Raw genomic sequence first — 17,083 nt, forward strand, 5'->3', positions numbered from 1 at the left:
CGGCTGAGAAGTTCAATGACATTTCACTATTCTAAGTCAGCTTGAAAATGAAGGCAAATATTTGGTTTCTTTCTTATTTGTGGCTAGTTGTGTTCTGTGTTGTTCTGCCAAGCACTGTGGGGCATGCTGCATGCTACGTTGGCACTGGAATGTGTAGAGACACTTGCGAGTGGTGTTCTGGTTGTTAATGCAAACAACGCATTTCGCTATATGTTTTAATGTACATGTGTCAAATAAACTTGAATCTTCAAGGCATCTCAGGTTGCTAGTATGGTGAAAAAAACTGCTTTAGCCTTCATCAGTGCAGTACTTTGTACAGGAGTTGGGACGTTATGATGCAATTGTACAAGTTGCTTGGAGTACTGTGTACAGTTTTGGTCCCTCTGTTATTGGAATAACATGATTAAACTGGAAAGGATGTAGCTAAGATTTACAAGGATGTTTCCAGGATGAGAGGGAAAGGTTGGCTAGGCCCTATATTCCTTGGAGTAAGAAAATTAAGAAGCATGATCATTTTTAACATCTTACAGAAATATTTAAAATTATGAGAGGCATTAAATAAGGATGGCAGCAGCCTTTTCCCCAGGGAAGAGGATTCCAAAACTAGGAGGTATAAGTTTAGAGTGCAAGGGCAAGATATAAAAGGGACCTGAGGGGCTAGTTTTCTACGCAGAGGGTGGTGAGTATACGGAAGGAGATATCAGAGGAAGTAGTTGAGGTAGGTACAATAGTATCATTTAAGAAGCACTTGGATAGATACAACGGGGAAGGCCTCAGAGGGATATGGGCAGAACACAAATTAAGACTAGCTGGGTGGGCTGGAGGGTCAGCTTCTGTGCTACGACTACATAAAACTACTCTATGTTGTGTTTTGTGTGGAGGAGGAGGTTTTTTTAGGGGGGTCAGCATTCTTGTTGCATTTTTTGAGGGGGAGGGGTGTTGGAGTTGATGATCACGTTGCTGTTCTTTTTTTGTGCAGGAAGGGGGTGGGTTTGATGTTTTTCTCCTGAACTACTTTCATGCTCTTGCTTTGTTTCATGGCTATCTGGAGAAGACTAATCTCTGAGTTGTATATGGATGCATACTTTGATAATAAATGAACCTTTGAAATGGAGGAAAGAGATGTACGATGTAAGGGGAATGAGGTTACAGAGATGGGGAAGGCCACAGCCAGAGAAGAATGTGCAAGTCTTAAAATTGAAATATCGCAATGTAGTAGCATTTGCTGCCTGAATAGAGATGAACCTGCAGGTTTTGGTAGAGGAGACCAGCCAGCAAAGTGCTGGAACACTTGCATTCAGGAGGTGGCAGAAGCACTAGTACCCACTGCCATGGATAAACCGTGGTTGTACAACAATACTAGTGGACTTTGTGTCAGGGAGCTATCAGGACCTCAGGAGGGACCAAACAGAACAGGTCTTTGCATTCAACACACATCAAAGTTGCTGGTGAACGCAGCAGGCCAGGCAGCATCTGTAGGAAGAGGTGCAGTCGGCGTTTCAGGCCGAGACCCTTCGTCAGGTCTTTGCATTCACTCAAGACAATAAGACTAGAGGTAATTGGTGGCAAGAGCATGAAATTTGTGATCAGTGTAGAGAAGCTTTGATTTTCCCAGTGCATAACTGAAGGAAACTGATAAATGCTCAGAAATAATGGAGGGCTAGAGAGAGATGATGGCAGGGTAGGGCTCAATGCACATGTAGAAGCACAGGCCCAAGATAGTACGGATGAAGAAAGGATGAGGGTGGTCAGGGTTTAAAGCAAAACATCTAATTTAAATATTAACTCATCTATTAGTTTTACAAAAAGGGCAAGGTGAAAGGCCACAAAGCTAATGTTAAGCCAATTCTTCTGTTTCATCTGATTGCAAAAGCAATGACTATTCTTTTATTTCATCTAATTTACTGCTTGTGGGAACTGCTGACTTCAGAATTCTGCATTTATAGCTATATCTCCCTGAATTCACAACTAAAGAAGGAACTAAGACATTAATAAGCACACGTTAAAACAATGTGTTTGTTCAAGGCAGCTTGGCCAAATCTCAAACTTAAATTAATGCAAGATTTTGATAGCAGGTTTTCAAACTAATTTATGCATTGTGATTAATTTATAGGGACAGCATCAGCTGAAAGAAAAGGTTACAGATTCTACTAGAAGAAACATCCTGTCCACATCTTGACAAGAACCCCTCCAGATATTGTGCATTTCAATGAAGTTCTCTCTCACTTTCCTGAACTCCAGTGGATGCAAACCTCATCATTCAATGTTTCCTCATCAGACAACTAGTCTGGAAAACTTTCTCTGAGCTGCTTCCAACACATTTATAACTTTTGATAAACATGTCACCCAATACTTGAGATGTGGTACCATCAATGCTCCATATAACAAGTAGAACAAAGGAAGATGGAATTAATAAATAAATAAGGCATCCATTAGTCTTGTGAGACCTTGGATCTGTGCCTGGAAAGTCTTCACTCTCCAGGGCACAGGCCTGGGCAAGGTTGTATGGAAGACCAGCAGTTGCCCATGCTGCAAGTTTCCCCTCTCCACGACACCAGTGTTGTCCAAGGGAAGGGCATTAGGACCCATACAGCTTGGCACCAGTGTCGTCGTGTGATTAAGTGCCTTGCTCAAGGTCACAACACGTTGCCTCGGCTGGAGCTTGAACTCACGACCTTCAGGTCGCTAGTCCAATGCCTTAACCACTTGGCCACATGCCCACTACATGGAATTAATAGGAGTCTGTATAACTGACCAATGGGATTTAACCAATAAAATGGCACAATTTGATTTTATAATGCTTGGTATAACAATACAACTGAACTGGAAAACTGTACAGAGGAACTTAATAAAGAACAGACTGTACAGTTGAAAGTAAAGATGTTGAAACAGGAGAGGGTTCAAAGGAGGTTCACGAAAATGATTCCACGATCGATTGGTTTGTCATATGAAGAGTGTTTGATAGCTCTGGGCCTGTAGTCACTAGAATTCAGAAGAATGAGGGGTGACCTCATTAAAATCGATCAAATGGTAAAAGGCCATGATAGAGTGGATGTGGAGAGGATGTTTCCTATGGTGGGAGAGTCTAAGACCACAGGACACAGCCTCATAATAGAGTGGTGTACTTTTAGAATGAAGATGAGGAGGAATTTCTTTAGCCAGAGAGAAGTGAATCTGAGGAATATGTTGCCACAGGCAGCTGTGGAGGCCAAGTCTTTATGTATATCTAAGGCAGAGGTTGATAAATTCTTGATTGGTCATGGCATGAAGGGATGGGGGATGGTGGGGATAGGCAGGACTTTGGAGTCGAGAGGAAAACTAGATCAGCCATGATGAAATGGCACAGCAGACTCGATGGGCCAAACGGCATAATTCTGCTCTTATATCTTATGGTCTTATCAAGTCCAGTAATGCTGCTTACTTACATCAGTGTGTTTTGTCATGGGGTTTAACTTCAGGAAGAGAGGGCTTTCAATAATTTCACACACCTGCAAATGAGAAAAGTAAGGATTAGTGGGATGTTGGTCAATACCCAATGAAGAAATCCCAGAAACAGTAGCCATCCATGTTGCTGCTGTACTGTAGCACACACAGAGCCAACAGTGCCATCAACACAGGAGACTAAAGCACTCAACGACGCTCTCATATTACTGGGGCACTGCCTATCTATCCTACCCAAAACCCCACTCCAAATCCTAACACAACATTGTACTATCTTCTGAATGAGGCACTCTCAGTGGGCACATTAACTACTCAGTCTAACGTGGGAAAGTACTCTGAGCATCCTGGCCAGATATCTATTTTGGACCAACCCTCAGTAAAGAGAATTATTTAATCAGCTTCTCATCTACAGTGGATTCTGGTTTAATTGTACCATCGGCTATTCGGGCAGCCGGTTATTCGGGACAACTCTTAAAGAACAAAATCAAATTGAGAAAATAGCCGTGATTCCTGTCATTTATCTGAGACACTGAGACAGGAGACTGTTGCTGAACAGTTTCTAACTAGTGTCACATGCAAGTACTTGTGCAGCCGTTAGACATTACACAGTGCTTAGAGAGAAGTTTTTTAAAATAGCATCAGTTGTGTGTGCTTGTGTTCAAAAAGACGTGTTTTTTGTTATTGGCAGCTGGCAAGAAATAAGCAGAAAGACAATTCAGAACTGTTTTGCTTACTATGGTTCAAGCATTCAGCCTTGGAGATGCCAGAAATGGCTGGGAGTGAAAATGAAACAATTTCACTTCTTTAACAAGTTAGGACCTATGAAGAATTCGAAGGTTCGACAATCATCTTGAACATTACAATGGAAATGAAGATTTGAAGCAACCAATCGTCAGTAGCATTATACGAAGGCAGTCCATTATTTATACTAGGTGTCTGCATTGATTTTGTTCATTTACAGCCAGTCAAAAGTACATAGCAGCAAACAGGTACACTGGATGAATTCCTCCATCAAAAACAATTAGGAACTATTGGTCTATCGTACTGTAGTAGTATTGATAGTATTCAAAGTTGTTCTGTATTTCATTTAAATACATAATTTGTTACTCAGTTAAATGGTAGTTTGTCTTTTTATACCTTTTAAACTATTTCCAGGAAACTTCGGCTAATTGGGGCAGCTACTTAATTGGGCCAAAGTGTACTGGTCCCAATGTGTCCCAATTAATCAGAATCCACTGTGCTTGTTTACTGTAACTCACTAAATTACCACAGGTCGCCATGGATGAATTGGGCTGAAAGGCCGGTTTCTGTGCTGTACAACTCTATACCAAAGTAATGGAAGCTGTCATCACCACTGACTCACCAATGCAGACTGACGCCAATCTGAGCTTCAACAGGATGATTTGGCCCCAGACTTCGTGGTTTTGGTCCAAATATGGAGGTGAGAGTAACTGTCCATGATAATCAAGGCAACATCTGACTGAGGACAGAATCAAACAGTCCTGGCAATACTGAAATCAGGCTACAAAATGCACTGCAGTGACTTGACTAGAAACCCAATACTTCCCACACCTGTCACCTCTACCACCAAGAAGGGCAAGGGTAGTAAAGAGCATGGGACACAGCCATCTGTAAACTCCCCTGTAGATTTAGAACTGTCAGCCATTTGACATTACAGAGTGTAAATCCTGGGACTGACTCTCCAACAGTGGTGTGGGAATCCCTACAACACAGGGACCCCAGGTTTGAGGTTGCTGCAGTTCACCACCTGACAACCTGTGACCCAGAGCACTTAAGGAAATGGCCTGAGATGTATTGGATATGTTGCCGGTCATTTCCCAACATTCATTAACCTTCAATTAGTTCCAATAACAGCAGTTAAATTTAACCCAACATTTTATAACAGATTTTCAGATAAAAGGAAGTAACAGGCCAGTCAACCTACATGACAAGATGCAATAGCAAATCACTAGGAGGAGGAGGAGCTACGAATGGAGAAACCATAGTTGACCAGACTTGAAGTGGAGAATGAAACAGGAGTGATGAAGGAGAACCAGTGGATGTGTGGATGCTTAGATTTCCAGAAGGCTAAGAATTCAATGTGAAAAATTAGAACACATGGAACTGGGGGAGAAGATACTGGCAGCTGGTTAGCTAAAACAAAATGAACAGTTGGAATCAGTGAAGCTCCAAGAGTATGATCTCCAAATGCAAACCATGATGGCTCAGCAGCTGGCACAGAGGGCCCCATTTCCTGTACTTCCCCCGGACCCACCAGGGCCCCATTTCCTATACTCCCCCGGACCCACCAGGGCCCCATTTCCTATACTCCCCCGGACCCACCAGGCCCCATTTCCTATACTCCCCCGGACCCACCAGGGCCCCATTTCCTATACTCCCCCGGACCCACCAGGGCCCCATTTCCTATACTCCCCCGGACCCACCAGGGCCCCATTTCCTATACTCCCCCAAAACCCACCAGGGCCCCATTTCCTGTACTCCCCACCAGGCCTCCATTTCCTATACTCCCCCGAAACCCACCAGGGCCCCATTTCCTGTACTCCCCCGAACCCACCAGGGCCCCATTTCCTATACTCCCCCGAAACCCACCAGGGCCCCATTTCCTATACTCCCCCGAAACCCACCAGGGTCCCATTTCCACATTCCCCTGAAACCCACCAGGGTCCCATTTCCTGTACTTCCCCCGAAACACACCAGGGTCCCATTTCCACATTCCCCTGAAACCCACCGGGATCCCGTTTCTCACACTCCCCCTAAACCCACTATGGCCCCATTTCCTGTACTCCCCCGGAACCCACCAGGGTCCCATTTCCTGTACTCCCCCGAAACCCACCAGGGCCCCATTTCCTATACTCCCCCGAAACCCACCAGGGTCCCATTTCCTATACTCCCCCGGACCCACCAGGGCCCCATTTCCTATACTCCCCCGGACCCACCAGGGCCCCATTTCCTATACTCCCCCGGACCCACCAGGGCCCCATTTCCTATACTCCCCCGGACCCACCAGGGTCCCATTTCCTATACTCCCCCGGACCCACCAGGGCCCCATTTCCTATACTCCCCCAAAACCCACCAGGGCCCCATTTCCTGTAATCCCCACCAGGGCCCCATTTCCTGTACTCCCCACCAGGCCTCCATTTCCTATACTCCCCCGAAACCCACCAGGGCCCCATTTCCTATACTCCCCCGAAACCCACCAGGGCCCCATTTCCTATACTCCCCCGGAACTCACCAGGGCCCCATTTCCTGTACTCCCCCGAACCCACCAGGGCCCCATTTCCTATACTCCCCCGAAACCCACCAGGGCCCCATTTCCTATACTCCCCCGAAACCCACCAGGGTCCCATTTCCACATTCCCCTGAAACCCACCAGGGTCCCATTTCCACATTCCCCTGAAACCTACCGGGATCCCGTTTCTCACACTCCCCCTAAACCCACTATGGCCCCATTTCCTGTACTCCCCCGGAACCCACCAGGGTCCCATTTCCTGTACTCCCCCGAAACCCACCAGGGCCCCATTTCCTATACTCCCCCGAAACCCACCAGGGTCCCATTTCCTGTACTCCCCCGAAACCCACCAGGGTCCCATTTCCTGTACTCCCCCAAAACCCACCAGGGCCCCATTTCCTATACTCCCCCGAAACCCACCAGGGCCCCATTTCCTATACTCCCCCGAAACCCACCAGGGTCCCATTTCCTATACTCCCCCGGACCCACCAGGGCCCCATTTCCTATACTCCCCCGGACCCACCAGGGCCCCATTTCCTATACTCCCCCGGACCCACCAGGGCCCCATTTCCTATACTCCCCCGGACCCACCAGGGCCCCATTTCCTATACTCCCCCGGACCCACCAGGGCCCCATTTCCTATACTCCCCCGGACCCACCAGGGCCCCATTTCCTATACTCCCCCGGACCCACCAGGGCCCCATTTCCTATACTCCCCCGGACCCACCAGGGCCCCATTTCCTATACTCCCCCGGACCCACCAGGGTCCCATTTCCTATACTCCCCCGGACCCACCAGGGCCCCATTTCCTATACTCCCCCAAAACCCACCAGGGCCCCATTTCCTGTAATCCCCACCAGGGCCCCATTTCCTGTACTCCCCACCAGGCCTCCATTTCCTATACTCCCCCGAAACCCACCAGGGCCCCATTTCCTATACTCCCCCGAAACCCACCAGGGCCCCATTTCCTATACTCCCCCGGAACCCACCAGGGCCCCATTTCCTGTACTCCCCCGAACCCACCAGGGCCCCATTTCCTATACTCCCCCGAAACCCACCAGGGCCCCATTTCCTATACTCCCCCGAAACCCACCAGGGTCCCATTTCCACATTCCCCTGAAACCCACCAGGGTCCCATTTCCTGTACTTCCCCCGAAACACACCAGGGTCCCATTTCCACATTCCCCTGAAACCTACCGGGATCCCGTTTCTCACACTCCCCCTAAACCCACTATGGCCCCATTTCCTGTACTCCCCCGGAACCCACCAGGGTCCCATTTCCTGTACTCCCCCGAAACCCACCAGGGCCCCATTTCCTATACTCCCCCGAAACCCACCAGGGTCCCATTTCCTGTACTCCCCCGAAACCCACCAGGGTCCCATTTCCTGTACTCCCCCAAAACCCACCAGGGCCCCATTTCCTATACTCCCCCGAAACCCACCAGGGTCCCATTTCCTGTACTCCCCCGAAACCCACCAGGGCCCCATTTCCTGTACTCCCCTGAAACCCACCAGGGCCCCATTTCCACATTCCCCTGAAACCCACCAGGGCCCCATTTCCTGTAATCCCCCGAACCCACCAGGGCCCCATTTCCTATACTCCCCCAAAACCCACCAGGGCCCCATTTCCACATTCCCCTGAAACCCACCAGGATCCCATTTCTCACACTCCCCCGAAACCCACCAAGGCCCCATTTCCTGTACTCCCCCGAAACCCACTGGGGCCCCATTTCCTGTACTCCCCCGGAACCCACCAGGGCCCCATTTCCTGTACTCTCACGGGACCCACCAGGGTCCCATTTCCTGTACTGCCCTGAAACCCACCAGGGTCCCATTTCCTGTACTCCCCCGGAACCCACCAGGGTCCCATTTCCTGTACTCCCCCAGAACCCACCAGGGTCCCATTTCCTGTACTCCCCCAGAACCCACCAGGGTCCCATTTCCACATTCCCCTGAAACCCACCAGGGTCCCATTTCCTGTACTCTCCTGAAACCCACCAGGGCCCCATTTCCTGTACTCCCCAAAACCCACCAGGGCCCCATTGCCTGTACTCCCTAAAACCCACCAGGGTCCCATTTCCTGTACTCCCCCGAAACCCACCAGGGCCCCATTTTCTGTACTCCCCCGGAACCTACCAGGGTCCCATTTCCTGTACTTCCCCAAAACCCACCAGGGCCCCATTTCCTGTATTCCCCAGTAACCCACCAGGGTCCCATTTCCACATTCCCCTGAAACCCACCGGGATCCCATTTCTCATACTCCCCTGAACTTTTTCAAGGAATAGCACTGAAAGACACTGGGGCCCTGTTTCCAGCACTCCCTTGGAAACCCGCTGTGGCTTTGTTTTTTGAGCTTCAAGACTTAATTTTCTAATTATATTTTTTATATATTTATGCAATAAATTAAGGCAAGTAGAAGCTGCTTTTGGAGTAATCACCTTCCTAACAATAACCACCACATAATTTGGTGTACTACGACAACAGAAAGATCAGAAAACATCAGAAGTGAAATGCTCAGCTGTTAAATAGCAAATCAAGAGTATCCTCAAAGTGGAGAATGACCGAAGGAAATATGAGGTTAGGAATGAATTTGAGAAACAAATGGAAAATCAAGAAGCTAGAAAATGTATTTACCAATAATCATTAAAATAAATAATGGTTTGCAGATAAATAACAAACATCGACACAATAGGATAGTGAAATAATATTTTTGCTGATACTGAAGGCCAGTGATATGGAGATGCAGGCAAAAGGCAGTGATACCATGACATTGATGCAGGTTGCAACAGGCTCAAAGGAATGAAAAACCTCACTTACACCCATTTCTCATACACTCAGGCTCATAGATAAGAATTGGGGACAGCAGAGAAATTGGGGTATTTTCAGAAAAGAAAATAATTCTAGAGTATGCACATTCAGCTAAAGTTATTTGAAAGGAACACACAGAAAAAGACTAGAGAACTTGAATAATTCTTAATGCTAGCAGAAGGAAAGAAATCTTGATTTGAAAATGTAGAGAAACAAATAAATTGAAGTATGACAAAGAGCAGTCAATGCAGGGGACGATGCTTGGACACATTAAATTCGATAAGAGAAACAGGGTGGGGGTGGGGGTAGACAGCAGATATCAGAGTGCAGAAGCTGTGTGGCTAGCCAGCACTTGGTAAGGCTGCACCCACCTCCTAAAGCTTCCATACCACTGTGGGGTGCTGAATTGGCCTTTCCCCCACACTTGTAGGATGGGTGAAGTGAAACAGGAATCTTCAAGCCCAAGTCTGTGGGATGTGGTGGTGGGTTTTATGACCATAATTTGAGAGGGGAAGGTTTCAAGTCCTTACTTGGGATCCAAGTGAGTGGGATTGGAGCAGGCAGTGATAAGCCAGAGGGATAGGAAGATGTCTATGTCATGCAGACAAAATGGGGGGCGGGTTCAGAGATTGGGTGAGGTTCACGTGCTGTGTGCGTGGATGAGCCAAGTGGTCCTGAGGGAGTGCAGTTGAGTAAATAAATGGGTACTGTTGCACTGTCTGACGGTAGAAGAGTCACTGTGTCAACTTGCAACAAAACTTTCCAGAGTGGCAGGATTCAATCCAAAACCATTGCCCCACTCTGTACAATTACTGAAATTACCTTACAGAATGAATGTATAATTTACAAATGTAGCTCAATGCAAATAATGTGAAATATAAACACAAGAGATTCTGCAGATGCTGGAAATCCAGAGCAACACAGACAAAATGTTGGAGGAACTCAGCAGGTCAGGCAGCATTCATGGAAATGTTTCAGGCCGCGACTCTTCTTCAAGACTGGAAGGGAAGGGAGAAGATGCCAGAATAAAAAGGTGAGGGAGGACGAGGAGGATATCTAGAAGGTGATAGATGAAGCTGGGTGGGAGGGAAAGGTAAAGGGCCGGAGAAGAAGGAATCTGACAGGAGAGAAAAGTGGACCATGGGAGAAAGGAGGAGTACCAGGGAGAGGTGATAGGCAGGTGAGGAGAAGAGGGCAGAAGTCAGAGTGGGGAATAGAGGAGGAAAGAGGGAGGGAAAAATACAGGGAGGAGAAATCGATGTTCATGTCATCAGGCTGGGGACTACCTGGATAGAACATGAAGCATTGTTCCACTCAGAGTGCCCCATCTTGACAAAAGAGGCGGCCATGGACTGACATGTCAGAACGGGAATGGGGATAGAAATTAAAATAGCTGCCCAGTGGGAAATTCTGCTTTTGGTGGATGGAGCAGAGGTCCTCAATAAAAGTGGTTCTGCAATTTACTAATGTAGAGGAGGCTGCATCAGGAGCACCGAATATGTAAAAGAATTAACTTTAGTAGAATAATAAAGCATACACTTTGTAGAATCAGTAGAAATAGGGTTGGAAACCAATAGTACCAAACTATTAATAATCAAAAGGTAATACTGCAGTTCTAGAAGGACAACCGAACAGCACAAAAATGTTAAATACATAAATCTTGTCAGACTGCATCATTAACAAAAGTTCACAGATGATTCACTATCTACATCATTTATCTGCTGCAATATCCTTACCTATCTCATGTATCAAGTTAGTCAAACATGATCTCTTTGGCAATCTGTACAGACTGCTCTTTATAATATTTTAATTTGAGGTATTTCTGATGACATCTTTAAAGAGTTCATCCACATTGAACTTCCTTTACTGAAATCACAAATGAAAAGGTAATATATATCAGGAGATGTAGAACAGGTGGGGCTTTTCTCTTGAAATGATAAGACTGAGTGGTGACCAAACAGGATACGTTAAGGTTAAGAAAAGAATGCTGTTGGGAAGGCACTACCTCCTTGTTGATATCAGATTAAGGAGCATTAAAGTGAGGTGGCTGCAAATCTATATGCAAAAAAGGAAAAAAAATGATCTGAGGACTGTAAAACTCTCACAGGGTACTGTTTAAGGGGAATCTAGAGATAAACATGAGAAAGGAATGAAAGGATCTGTCAATAATGCTACATGAAGAGAAATGGAAGAAAACTTAAAACGGTGATGTAGACATTCTTGGCTGAACATGTAATTGATCTATATTTTATTATATTTTTTACATTGTTACCTCCCAGAATAAATAACAGTAAATTAATAAATTTGTTCCAGACAGAGACAAAGATATTATCCCACCACTCAGAATGAAATGAAGTCTATGTTTAATCAGAGTTGGAGTTGGGAGAACAAGGTACAATTGTCTTCCATCGGATTATCGACTGCAGTACACTGACCTGCTTGTGAACATGGATATCAGACTCATCTGGAGGACCCCCGGTGGTATACCAACCTAGGAATTCCATGTCCTTGAACACCTGCTTAACTGGAGAGGAGAAAACAATCAGAGAGACCATCAATTCAGTGAGCGGAGGGGTAAAAAGCAGTTGGGTAAACAGTGAAAGCTTCTAATGCATTGAGAAGGTACAGGTGCAGGGGAAGCATAGGGGACATTGTTGAACCTAAGTGTGCTGTGTTAGCAAATAACCTGTCCAAGGATGCAATGTCATTAAGAGACTATTGCATGTGTTTATAGAAATCATCATCATCGTAGCTTGTCACACCAGACAGCCAGCCATTTTAGTGTTGTTTAGTTGATGTTGAGCAGGTCAGTGTCAGCTAAACCAGGTGAGAATGGGCAGTTGTGCAGAACGTGTTCAACATTCTGCACTCTTTTGCCACACTCACAGGATTTGCTGGCCTTTAAACCCCACTTCACCATATTGTCTTCCATCCTACAAACTCCCACTGTCTCCCGTCCTACAAACTCCCTCTTTTATAGAAATGATATGGTAAAAAAAGATGGATCTACAACAATATGGTGAGAAGTTGTTTGAGGAAGGCAACAGGAAGCAGAGGAAAAGTTGGTCAAGTGGCATTCCCACTAAAGTCTTGTGCCACAAAGGCAACAGTCCCTGAGAGCCAAAGATGACATGTTCTGTGGGTTCAGACACGACAGACGAGGCCAGTGTGGGACTTGCAAAACTGACCACAGATAAGGCAGGAGGGAATAGGTCTGAAGTGGAGTATGTGCCCTCCTTCTGCCAGTTACACTGGGCTTGAGAGTGTTCCCAACTCATGAGCACCAGGATCGCCATCCATAAAGTTCCTTCACCAATCAGAGATCGTAGGCTAGGGATTCCCACAATCAGTAGCAACTTTGAATTTTTCCACAAGGAGGTTTTGCAAACATTCTCGGATTTTTTTCCCTGACTGGCAAATACTCCTGGATGGAGAGGTTGGAATATTGCCCATTTTGGGAATTAGAATTAGCAACGAGGCCTGCCCATCGGAGCCAGCCAAGTGTAATTGCAGTTTCAGGTTGGGAATACTGTACTGTGAGAGGTCACAGAGGTCGGCTCAGCACTAGTTCCGTTACAAGATATGGAGGATTTTCCAAGTAAAGTACTGATGGTGTCCCTCCAGTCCTGAGGTACATGACATTGCAAGTCTCAGAAGCTGACAGGATGAAGATCAGTGCTATATGGTTGGGCTTAGTGCCCAAGAGACACGAGGATTGCAGATACTGGAATCTGGAGCAACACCCCAAGAGAATTACAGGGACATTGAATTCTGGTGCGGTGCCAAAGTCCAATTCAGAATCAATGTGATCAGGCAGAATGTAGGTTGTATGATGCTCCAAAATGTAATACTCACATTGTTCCTCTTTAGTGTAGTAATATTCTTTATCAATAACTATCTTTTCCTCCACTGTGTGTGACAGAAGCTCAAATGAGTTCATCACTTCAATGTTTCTTCCTTCTTGTTTTCCAATCAATGCACCAATTACTGAAAGCAGAAGTGTAAAGAATCAGTTTGCAAGAAAACTTTGTTAAAGCAGTAATACCATAGTAATGTATCTAGAACACAGAATAGTACAGTACATGAACAGGTCCTTTGGCCTACTGATGGTGGATCTTTGTCCACAGTCATACCACACACCACAGTCAGTTGGGCACCACAGTAGTGTTGCAGAGTTCCTCCTCCGCAGCCACAGTGACCTGGTTCAACCCTCACCTTGGGCTAACTGAGGTAGAGGTGCAAAATCAGGTTAAAACAAATGGTGCTGGAATTCAAAAGCAGGAAGCAGAAAATAGGGGAAGCACTCAGTAGGCCATGCAGTGTATCTAGAAACAGAATTAACGTTTCAGGTTGAAACCCCTTCATTGGAACGAGGAGTCAGAGTGATAGAGCACTGCAGCACAGAAACAGGCTATTCAGCCCATCCAGTCCATGCCAACTTGTCTTTCTGCCTATTCTTACCTACCCGCACCTGGACCAAAAACTATACCCTCACCTATTCAAACTTCCCTTAAATATTGCAATTGAACTATCATTATTCTCTTTATTCCAGGGAATAAAGTCTTAATGTCATCAACCTTCCCCTATAATTGAGGTCCTCAAGACTCAAAACACCTTTACATGAGGAAATCTGCAGATGCTGGGATTTCAAGCAACACACATAAAAGTTGCTGGTGGAACGCAGCAGGCCAGGCAGCATCTCTAGGAAGAGGTACAGTCGACGTTTCGGGCCGAGACCCATCGTCAAGACTAACTGAAAGAAGAGCTTGTAAGAGATTTGAAAGTGGGAGGGGGAGATCTGAAATGATAGGAGAAGACAGGAGGGGGAGGGATGGAGCCAAGAGCTGGACAGGTGATTGGCAAAAGGGATATGAGAGGATCATGGGACAAGAGGCCCAGGGAGAAGGTAAGGGGGGGGGAACCCAGAGGATGGGCAAGGGGTATAGTGAGAGGGACAGAGGGAGAAAAAGGAGAGAGGGAAAAAGAATGTGTGTATATAAATAAATAACAGATGGGGTACGAGGGGGAGGTGGGGCATTAACGGAAGTTAGAGAAGTCAATATTCATGCCATCAGGTTGGAGGCTACCCAGACGGACTATAAGGTGTTCCTCCAACCTAAGTGTGGCTTCATCTTTACAGTAGAGGAGGCCGTGGATAGACATATCAGAATGGGAATGGGATGCGGAATTAAAATGTGTGGCCTCTGGGAGATCCTGCTTTCTCTGGCGGACAGAGCGTAGGTGTTCAGCGAAACGATCTCCCAGTCTGCGTCGGGTCTTGCCAATATATAGAAGGCCACATCGGGAGCACCGGACGCAGTATATCACCCCAGCCGACTCACAGGTGAAGTGTCACCTCACCTGGAAGGACTGTCTGGGGCATTGAATGGTGGTAAGGGAGGAAGTGCAAGGGCATGTGTAGCACTTGTTCCGCTTACAAGGATAAGTGCCAGGAGGGAGATCGGTGGGGAGGGATGGGGGGAACGAATGGACAAGGGAGTCGCGTAGGGAGCGATCCCTGCGGAAAGCAGAGAGAGTGGGGGAGGGAAAGATGTGCTTAGTGGTGGGATCCCTTTGGAGGTGGCGGAAGTTACGGAGAAATATATGTTGGACCCTGGCCTGTTCCCTGGCCCCCACCGCTTTATTTTCACCATGGATGTCCAGTCCCTATATACTTCCATCCCCATCAGGAAGGTCTCAAAGCTCTCCGCTTCTTTTTGGATTCCAGACCAAACTAGTTCCCCTCTACCACCACTCTGCTCCGTCTAGCGGAATTAGTCCTGACTCTTAATAATTTCTCCTTTGGCTCCTCCCACTTCCTCCAAACTAAAGGTGTAGCCATGGGCACCCGTATGGGTCCTAACTATGCCTGCCTTTTTGTTGGCTTTGTGGAACAATCTATGTTCCAAACCTATTCTGGTATCTGTCCCCCACTTTTCCTTCGCTACATCGACAATTGCATTGGCACTGCTTCCTGCACGCATGCTGAGTTCGTTGACTTCATTAATTTTGTCTCCAACTTTCACCCTGCCCTCAAGTTTACCTGGTCCATTTCTGACACCTCCCTCCCCTTTCTAGATCTTTCTGTCTCTATCTCTGGAGACAGCTTATCTACTGATGTCTACTGTAAGCCTAATGACTCTCACAGCTATCTGGACTATTCCTCTTCTCACCCTGTTTCTGGCAAAAATGCCATCCCCTTCTCGCAATTCCTCCGTCTCCGCCGCATCTGCTCTCAGGATGAGGCTTTTCATTCCAGGATGAGGGAGATATCCTCCTTTTTTAAAGAAAGGGGCTTCCCTTCCTCCACCATCAACTCTGCTCTCAAACGCATCTCCCCCATTTCAAACGCATCTCCCCGCTCTCACTCCATCCTCCTGCCACCCCACTAGGAATAGGGTTCCCCTGGTCCTCACCTACCACCCCACCAGCCTCCAGGTCCAACATATAATTCTCCGTAACTTCCGCCACCTTCAACGGGATCCCACCACTAAGCACATCTTTCCCTCCCACCCCGCCTGCTTTCCGCAGGGATCGCTCCCTACGCGACTCCCTTGTCCACTCGTCCCCCACAACCCTCCCCACTGATCTACCTCCTGGCACTTAAGCGGAACAAGTGCTACACATGCCCTTACACTTCCTCCCTTACCACCATTCAGGGCCCCAGACAGTCCTTTCAGGTGAGGCGACACTTCACCTATGAGTTGGCTGGGGTGATATACTGCGTCCGGTGCTCCCAATGTGGCCTTCTATACATTGGCGAGGCCCGACGCAGACTGGGAGATCGTTTCGCTGAACACCTACGCTCTGTCCACAGGACCTTCCAGTGGCCACACATTTTAATTCCACGTCCCATTCCCATTCTGATATGTCTATCCATGGCCTCCTCTACTGTAAAGATGAAGCCACACTCAGGTTGGAGGAACAACACCTTAAAAATTCCGTCTGGGTAGCCTCCAACCTGATGGCATGAACACTGACTTCTCTAACGTCCATTAATGCCCCACCTCCCCTTTATACCCCATCCGTTATTTATTTATATACACACATTCTTTCTCTCTCTCTCCTTTTTCTCCCTCTGTCCCTCTCACTATACCCCTTGCCCATCCTCTGGGTTTTCCCCCCCTCCCCCTTTTCTTTCTCCCTAGGCCTCCTGTTCCATGATCCTCTCATATCCCTTTTGCCAATCACCTGTCCAGCTCTTGTCTCCATCCCTCCCCCTCCCACTTTCAAATCTCTTACAAGCTCTTCTTTCAGTTAGTCCTGATGAAAGGTCTCGGCCTGAAACGTCAACTGTACCTCTTCCTAGAGATGCTGCCTGGCCTGCTGCATTCACCAGCAACTTTTATGTGTGTTGCCCAAAATACCTCTGTAAGTTTTCTTTGCAGTCTTTAGTGCATATTGATGTCTCTCCTGTAAGTAGACGACAAGAGCTGCACATAATACTCTAAATTTGGCCTCATCAATGCTTATACTACTTCAATGTAACACCTCAACTCCTGTACTCAAAGCTCTATAGAACAGTATAGCACAGAAGCAGGCCCTTCGGCCCACAATGTTGTGCCAATCCAGCAAAAAAATCTT

The 17,083-nt window shown here is 46.9% G+C and overlaps 1 protein-coding gene across 2 annotated transcripts in view; it reads right to left on the reverse strand.

Moving 5' to 3' along the window:
• Positions 1 to 17,083, reverse strand: part of cops6 (COP9 signalosome subunit 6) — a 48,523-nt gene that overhangs the window by 16,992 nt on the left and 14,448 nt on the right. For both annotated transcript variants that reach the window (XM_063073199.1, XM_063073200.1), the window contains 3 exons: positions 13,355 to 13,486; positions 11,935 to 12,023; positions 3,426 to 3,488 (listed from right to left, as the gene is read on the reverse strand). In XM_063073199.1, coding sequence (XP_062929269.1) covers positions 3,426 to 3,488; positions 11,935 to 12,023; positions 13,355 to 13,486 — 284 coding nt within the window. The remainder of the gene's footprint in view (positions 1 to 3,425; positions 3,489 to 11,934; positions 12,024 to 13,354; positions 13,487 to 17,083) is intronic.

This window comes from Mobula hypostoma, chromosome 21 (genome assembly GCF_963921235.1).
Source record: "Mobula hypostoma chromosome 21, sMobHyp1.1, whole genome shotgun sequence".
NCBI lineage: Eukaryota > Metazoa > Chordata > Chondrichthyes > Myliobatiformes > Myliobatidae > Mobula > Mobula hypostoma.